This window comes from Schistocerca americana, chromosome 3, assembly GCF_021461395.2.
Source record: "Schistocerca americana isolate TAMUIC-IGC-003095 chromosome 3, iqSchAmer2.1, whole genome shotgun sequence".
Classification (NCBI taxonomy): domain Eukaryota; kingdom Metazoa; phylum Arthropoda; class Insecta; order Orthoptera; family Acrididae; genus Schistocerca; species Schistocerca americana.
In genome coordinates, this window is record NC_060121.1 from 425,659,079 (window position 1) to 425,667,575 (window position 8,497).

General features: G+C 39.8%; 1 protein-coding gene across 1 annotated transcript; it reads right to left on the reverse strand.

Moving 5' to 3' along the window:
* Positions 1-7,682: 7,682 nt before the first annotated feature.
* Positions 7,683-8,497, reverse strand: LOC124606131 (putative nuclease HARBI1). Its single transcript, XM_047138096.1, has 2 exons — positions 8,450-8,497; positions 7,683-8,351 (listed from the first exon to the last, which is right to left on the reverse strand). Exons 1-2 carry the CDS (start codon positions 8,495-8,497, stop codon positions 7,683-7,685), a joined length of 717 nt encoding a protein of 238 aa, XP_046994052.1.

Below are 8,497 nucleotides of genomic sequence, written 5' to 3' on the forward strand. Positions count from 1 at the left end.
GGAATATAAACTATCCTTTCTCATCTGCAAACACGTGCTTTTGCAGCAAGTATTATCAATTTTTCCGTGATTGAAAAGCTTTAACGCACACAAATCCCGCCATCATACACAAATCCACAAGGCATCAGCATGCCATGTTCAAAGAATATCCGCGTTTCGAAAACTACCAGCGATATTGGCTTGCATGAGAGACGACATCATGCCATGATATGACGTCATGATTCCTTGGGGCCCGCGAGACGCTTCTGACCACAGATAGTGAAGGTAGGTTATATAATTATCTTTGAGACAGTTCTCTGGTCCCCTTTGGCTGAACCAAAGAGTGTAAGTATACCAGAGCCTGGAATATGGCTGACCAATATGGTGGCAAGGTCCTCCCCCAATTCTGCGGAAGGATGACTGGATGAACGGCCATGTTTCAGCACTCTGTTGCTGGTTCCTGAGGTGTGAAGACGTGCTTTATGTGTGCTCCAGAAAAACAAAGTTAATTGAAAATGGTATGCTTATAGAATATTTAGGCGTAGATGAACTAACAATTTCTCTTTTCAGAAACTTTTGGTGGGAGGCTGATGTAAATTTTTCTTAAAAAGATAGGCAGGTAAAAATTCATGAGGAACATAGGATTCTTTGGAAGTGACAAAGAAACCACGTGTTGTAATCGTAAGACGAAATACTAGCATGTGGTAGTATTAAGATGAAATACTTGTGTGTGTAAATCTAAGTTGAAAATAATTAAGATTTCCGTGTACAGAACTCTAATTAGAGACAAGCAATTCCACATGGTGAGTACAGTGTGAGTCTCAACCGGACTATGAGACAATAAAAAGAGTTAGAAGTGTGATTTGCATGGGACAGTAGCGAATTTAGTGGGTCAATCATGATTTTTCCCAGTACAGCACGACAGTCGGTAAATTTGTTATGTTGGTTATGAATGAGATTACGAGAATGTGGGAGAGAATGTAGTAGCAAAAGATTCCTTACCAATCCAGAAAGTGCACAGTAGCAATAGACAGAAACATTTCGAGACCATAGAATAGTAAAATGCCCATTGGGTGGAGAATCACTTGTGTTGCTATTGTGTTTGAGTGGAATGCAACAAATTTTGCAACATTAGCATGAAAGAATTTACTGTAAAAAAGAGGAGATATGTGAGACAAATAGTGGTCTTGATTATGGAGTTGTGGGTGGCCATTTTGATGAGCTATTTCAACATAACCTCCATTCTTTCCATGTTAGAGCTCATTGTATTACTTCTCTTCAAATGACATTAATCATGGAATGGAAACACACAGCAACAGAACGTACCAGTGTGACTTCAAACACTTTGTTACAGGAAATGTTCAAAATGTCCTCCGTTAGCGAGGATACATGCATCCACCGTCCGTCGCATGGAATCCCTGATGCGCTGATGCAGCCCTGGAGAATGGCGTAAGTATCACAGCCGTCCACTACATTTGGTACCGGGGTCGCGTAGACAAGAGCTTTCAAATGCCCCCGTAAATGAAAGTCAAGAGGGTTGACGACAGGAGAGCGTGGCGGCCATGGAATTGGCCCACCTTTCCCAATCCATCGGTCACCGAATCTGTTGTTGAGAAGCGTACGAACAGTTCGACTGAAATGTGCATGAACCACATGTTGTGTCGAACTTAAAAGGCACATGTTCTAACAGCACAGGTAGAGTATCCCGTATGAAATCATGATAACGTGCTCCATTGAGCGTAGGTGGAAGAACATGGGGCCCAATCAAGACATCACTAACAATGCCTGCCCAAACGTTTACAGAAAATCTGTGTTGATGACGTGATTGCACAACTGCGTGCGGATTCTCGTCAGCCCACACATGTTGATTGTGAAAATTTACGATTTGATCACGTTGGATGACGCCTCATCCGTAAAGAGAACGTTTGCACTGAAATGAGGATTGACACATTGTTAGGTGAACCCTTCGCAGAAGTGTACCTGAGGAGGACAATCAGCTGGAATGTTCCGTGCTCCCTAAGACGCCGATCAATTGTGTCGTACGGCTTCCAGTCGGGAGACCTTCGTTCTGGAAATCTGTCTCGATACAAACGTACCGCGCCACGGCTATTGCCCCGTGCTAATCCATACATCAAATGGGCATCTGCGAACTCCGCATTTGTAAACACTTCTCTGACTGCAAAACCACGTTCGTGATGAACACTAACCTGTTGATGCTACGTACTGATGTGCTTGATGCTAGTACTGTAGAGCAATGAGTCGCATGTCAACACAAACACCGAAGTCAACATTACCTGCCTTCAATTGGGCCAACTGGCGGTGAATCGAGGAAGTACAGTTCATACTGACGAAACTAAAATGAGCTCTGACATGGAAATTAAGCGTTTTCGGACACATGTCCACATAATATTTTTTTTATTTATGTGTGAGGAATGTTTCCTGAAAGTTTGGCCGTACCTTTTTGTAACACCCTGTATACGACAGGAAGGAAATGTGGCCTTGCCAGGGTGGAGTGAGTCCATCAGAAATGAGCAATAGCTCTTTGTCAGATCCGTTATTCATTCCATTCCATTAAAAAGTAAGGATCAGAATAAATTATAGGTTAACTGAAAGGCACTAGGGCTCATATTTCAAGCAGTGGGTACGATAAACACGAAAATATTTCTGATGTATGAATAATAATTGCACTTGCTTGGCAAGCCACTCACCTTGTAGGCCTGACTATTAGATGCCACAGAATGGGGTAGGAACCTCCCACTTTCTTCAACAATATTCATTTTCATGAATAGCATTCCAGTTATTTTGAACACAATTTTTATTTTTCAGTCCAGTTTCTTTCTCAACACTACTTAATTTTTCCTTTCTAGTTACAGTTGTGTTCCGATTATCTTCGCCTTCTGGGATTTTTGGAAGCAAAATTTTTCTTACTTTTTCCATTCGCTCCAAATTATCCAAATACTCCAGTCCCTCATTATTTCCCATTGCTTCCACCAATTCCTTGCTGTCTTCTGTAGTAGAACCCACAACTTGTAATTTATTGAGCCCTATGTCTTCATCCTCACATATATCAAAAATATTTTTCCATAGCCTAGTTATACTAACAGACCTTTTACTTTCTTCTAGTACACACACTTCAGCTGGACTGTTCTGCACCTCACTGTTGCTATCCACACTGTCTTCATTTACTGTATTATCTTTCTGCTTTATTATTTTGTCCAGTATTTCGTTGATTTCTTCGATGTTCCCTATTATGTGTTTACTAAAATTAACGCCACAGTAGGAAATTTAAATGTGAGAGAGGGTGTGTGCACCAGACAAGTGGCTGGTTTTGAATATCTCTTTAAAGAAAGCAGAGATGGAATGGATAGTGGAGTGTGGTGGGTTGAGGGAGGGAGAAGGATAGGGGAATGGTCTGGGATGATAGAATGACAGTAGATCTAATGGGTGCAGAAATGTCTAGTCTCAGTAAGAGCTATTTGGTTCTTTTGCAGGGTGTGGTTGATTTCCTTCTCCACGCTACCTCAGTTCAAACTTGTGTTCCATCTTTAATGACCTCATCACTGATAAGATGATAAACTATAATCACCTTTCTTCCTTCTTGCTAGGTACCAGTGCTTGTATTTGGAATTGTTATACCCTTATTACTTATGTAACTTACAAAATTCGAGTCTGGAGCTATGAAGAGACAAGAATGAGGAGAGATCTTTTTATGATGATACTCTTTGTCACCCATTGCTGGGACTGCTACAGAACTTTTTGCGAGTGAATAAGCTCTCGTATTTGACAGATGGGTTGTAGAAATACACTCAGCACCTTTTTAAGAAGAAATGTGGTGATGCTATTTTAGATTCTCACTGTTTCCTAAGACAGACGATAAGATGACCCAACACCATTTGTAGCAACAATATCTTCTGGAATAGAATGTCGATCTTCACGACATCAGTTACATCAAGTTTTCGTGTTAGCTGACTAATTAACATGCATGACATCAGATACATTTATATTTCTCGTGAAGTTCTTGATTGATATTCTTAAACTCTTAGCAAAAGGCAAGTGAAGGATCAAAGATAGAAAGAACCATCTAAATGGGACAGCAAGTGGTTCCTTGAGTGATGACAGTTTTACATATTGATTTACTTCCCAAGTTACAGGGTGAACTCGGCGACAGAAAGAATTATTAGTATACAAATATCAACTGACCTCATAATTTCTTACATAATACAACAAAATACTTATTGTACAAGGAAAGCAATTTCACCACATGAGCGGCTGACAACATTACCACTCCTGGAATCAGAAATGAGTTGTAAAGATGTGAATTTTCAACACATATTGCAACACATTTATGTTCTCAGCCAATTTCGTTGGAAAATGCGGAATATGTGGGTCATTGTGGAATATTCCCACTTCAGCCCCTATAGTCTCATGATGTTCCAGTAGTTGGTGGCGCTATACATAGCCTTCAAAATGGCTCTATAATGGGGGTGGGTTCTAAGCAGAGAGCTGTCACTGTTTTCTTACGGTGAAAAACCTGAGCATTATAGATATTAATAGGCGCTTGCAGAATGTTGGCGAAAACCTCGCAGTTAACATAAGCATATTGGTCGAGGCATCTGTCGTCATCACAACAAGGTCGGACATATCTGTCCAATCTCCCATATCCTGGCTGCACACAGCTGTGACTCCTGCAAAGTTGGAGTGTGCAGACACTCTCACTGGAGGTGATCAATAGATGACAATCAGTCATCTTGCTGCACAACTGGACGTCTCTGTTGGCAGTGCTGATACACTCGTCGATATTTGAGATACTGAAAGGTGTGCACCAGCTGAGTTACTCGTTTCCTAACAAAAGACCAACGAAGTACCATCTGTATGGAACTGATTGTGCATTATGAGGCTGATCAAGACAATTTTTTGTCACACTTCGTCACAGGCGATGAAACATGGGTTCATCATTTCGAACTGGAAGCAAAATGGGAATCCCTGGAGTGGCATCACAGCAATTCTTCTCTGAAGAAAAAAATTCAAAGCCGCACCCTCAGACAGTAAAGTCATGACGACGATCTTCTGGGACTCTGAAGAGCTTGTTCTATATGATGTGCTACCTCATGCTGCAACGATCAACTATGAAGTGTGTTGTGATTCCCTCAGGAAATTGTAACTTGTTCATGACTGCAAAAATGTAAACAAACATCTTCTCCATGATAATGCAAGGTCTCACACAAGTCTTTTCACCTGAGAGGAGCTCAAAAAACTTCATTGGATTGTTCTTCCATGCAACCCTACAGACTGGATCTTGCACCTTCTGACTTCCACCAGTTTGGCCAAATGAAGGATGAACTCGGTGGGGAGCAATACATGGATTATAGGGAGGCTATTGATACAGTGTGACATTGGCTCAGACGTCGACTGGTAGTGTGATATCATGTAGGCATACAGGCCCTCCTAGTTTTGTGGCATAAGGTCGTCACATTGAACGAAGATTACGTTGAAAAACAGGATTTTGTAGCCAAAAGAGTGGGGAATAATATTGTGAATTTGAATCCTAAATTAAACTAACTTACTTTCAGAAAAAATGTGTTGCATTATATATTGAACCCTTGTATTTTTTGCTTTGTTTATGAGTGTTTAGCGACTCTCTTTTTCCTATCTAAAATACACCAGCAAACTTTAATACATTTTTATGGTAGACTTTCAGAACTATAAGCGTCTGTCTTTATTATTATTTTCCAGTTTTGTGTTCAGTACAGGAATATTGCTTCTTCTGATGTACTGATTTTATGGAAGTTTAATAGAATATTTTATCCACCAGTGAAACTTCAACGAACAGTTGCCTTGTTATTATGATTGCAGTGTTCCTTGCTCTTATCAGTCCAGTAAAGGCAGCTGGTCAGAGGAGGAAAGAGAGGGAAGGCCTCCTCACTTCCCTGTAGTAGTAGCAGTAATAGTAATACAAGTGGCCATAGAGATTTTTGCAACAAACCTTCATGCACTTTTGTAAGTGAGCATGAAAGACTTTAGCTTGTGTTATTTCCTCTAAACTACCAACAGCAGAGAGCAAATCAAAGTGCTAAAGCTGAACCCTAACCTAAAATCTATATTATCCAAAGAATCTGGAGGAGTGGGTATTGGTACTTCAGGACCATGAGGAACAGGGCGAATGGCTGACTGAATGTTAGAGTAAGAAATATCCTTTTTGTTTTTCAAATTGAAACCTTTTACATTGCAAGACCAAAAATAGCAGTCATCTCTAGGATTTTTGGGCTCCCTCCAAACCATTGGTATTCCAAAACGTCGAAACCATTGCCTCAGTTATTCAACACACACTGAACAAACTTGTGTGTGGCCCAAGGTTTATCTTGATCGCCTAACTTTAACCGAAATAGGCGAAATATATTTTTTCAACAAAATCGGAAATGTGTCTTTGTTGCTTTCTAATGGTACAGTTACCTCAAATGTAGCAGAAGCAATCTGGCGAGTTTATACATCCTCTGGTAGCCATTGTCCATTGTCCTTAAAACAACTTCACAACACAAGAAAACAGTCACTACTTTAAAGCACTAGTAACAACAACATGTGAACAGCACAGAGTGAAGAGGTACTGTGAACTAAAGGGCAATAGCAGAAGCTCACTGCTTGGTGATGGTGGGGGAAGGAGCAGTGTGACAGATAGGCACTGACATGAAAATGCTGCTGATTTCTCCTAATTACTATTTATTTTATGTATATCTTGTATAAAAATGGCTAAATAACAGTTTATGGAGATCCTAAAAACCAAAATTCAAATTCACCATAGTGCTGAAATATCGAAAAAAGCTAAAACTAGACAAGCAGTTTGTGAAATAACTGTATGTGATAAAACCTTTTCACTATTTTCCCCGAAATCAGCGTTGAAAGCAATATAAAAATCACTTAATAAATTTGAAACAATTTTTATGTCTCAAGGTACTTTTACACTGGGATACATGTATCGCGACATGTATGAGCGACATGTCAATTTGACATGTCGCGATACATCACCTCATACAAAAATTCACGGAACTTGTATGCGGACCCTCGAGCTCATATATGTCGTGTATATATTTTGTATATCGCTTTTTGGCCATATACGCGACATGTATGAGCGACATTTGAAGAACTCGCGCATGCGCAGTACTATCATTTCCTGTCGTCTTGTCGCTTCCCGCTCATTTTTACGATTAGCGCATGCATAGTACCAGGCTCTTTGGTGGCTGTTTGAGTTTTGGAGGTGCCGACTGTCGTTTGTTGTGTAGATATTTGTGTATTGTGTCATGTGTTGTGCCCATGTGTAATACTTTAAAATTTGCCATGACTTCTTGGTCAAAACAAAATACAGTGCATTTTATAAAGGCAGTGTGCAGGCATCCCTGTATATGGGATGTGAAACTAGGAGACTATAAGAACACTCAGAAAAGGTACGACGAGTGGGAGGAAATTGCTATGGCATTTAACGTGTCAAGGAAGGAATGTGAGGACAAGTGGCATAATTTAAAAAGCCAATATAGTCGCGAGTTAGCGAAAAGGAAGAGCAGCAAAGGAACTGGAAGTGCTACAAGCAATGTGTACCACTCTACATAATATGCTTTTGAAAGTATGCACTTCATAAGAGACAATTACAAGCCACTCTCTCATAGGAGCACACATGAAGTAGTACCAGTAAGTAAATTTGTTATATCATTTTATTAATCATATATTTGGCAACATTTTTTCGTGCTAATGCTTTGCATAATGTGTGCTGGACAATACCTTTGAGATTTTCTGTTTTGAAGAAAATTATGTAAATAAACACAGGCTAGTGCTACCACTGTAGCCTTTTCCGGACTGAGAAGCATTTGCTTCCTCAGCACTCTGTAAACAGCACTTATAATCCCAAATACATTTTCTATTACTCTTCTTGCTCTGTATGCTCTATAGTTAAAAATATATTGCCAACTATTTTCTTCGTGCAGACCTGGAAATGGTTTCACAATATTTTCCTCTAGGCCAAAGGCTTCGTCAGTGCCGAAAACATATGGAACAGGCTTGCTTCTACCAGGAAGAGGAGTTGATGGTGGTAAATGTAGAGTTTTGGTTTCTAACATTTTGTAAAATGTGGTGTCTTTAAGGACACCACCATCTGAAATCCCCCCCTGTGTACCAACATCAGTGTAAATTATTCTATAATTAGTATCAGCAATTGCTAGCAAAACAATGCTGAAGCGCTCTTTATAATTAAAATAAACTGTTCCACTGTTGGGTGGTGCCACAATGTCAATGTGCCTCCCATCTATAGCTCCCAAATACCTGGGGAAATTCCATTTTTCTTCATATTCTTTGGCAATTTTCAGCCATTCCTCTTCAGTAGCACGAAGCTGGAATGAAAATTGGTACTTTTTTAAATTAATTTACGCATGGACACTCAAAAAATTCTCAATACATTAAGATACCTTGATTATAATGTATGTATAACATATAGCTCACTTTGCCTTAGAAATGTGTTATGTATTTTAAAGGACAT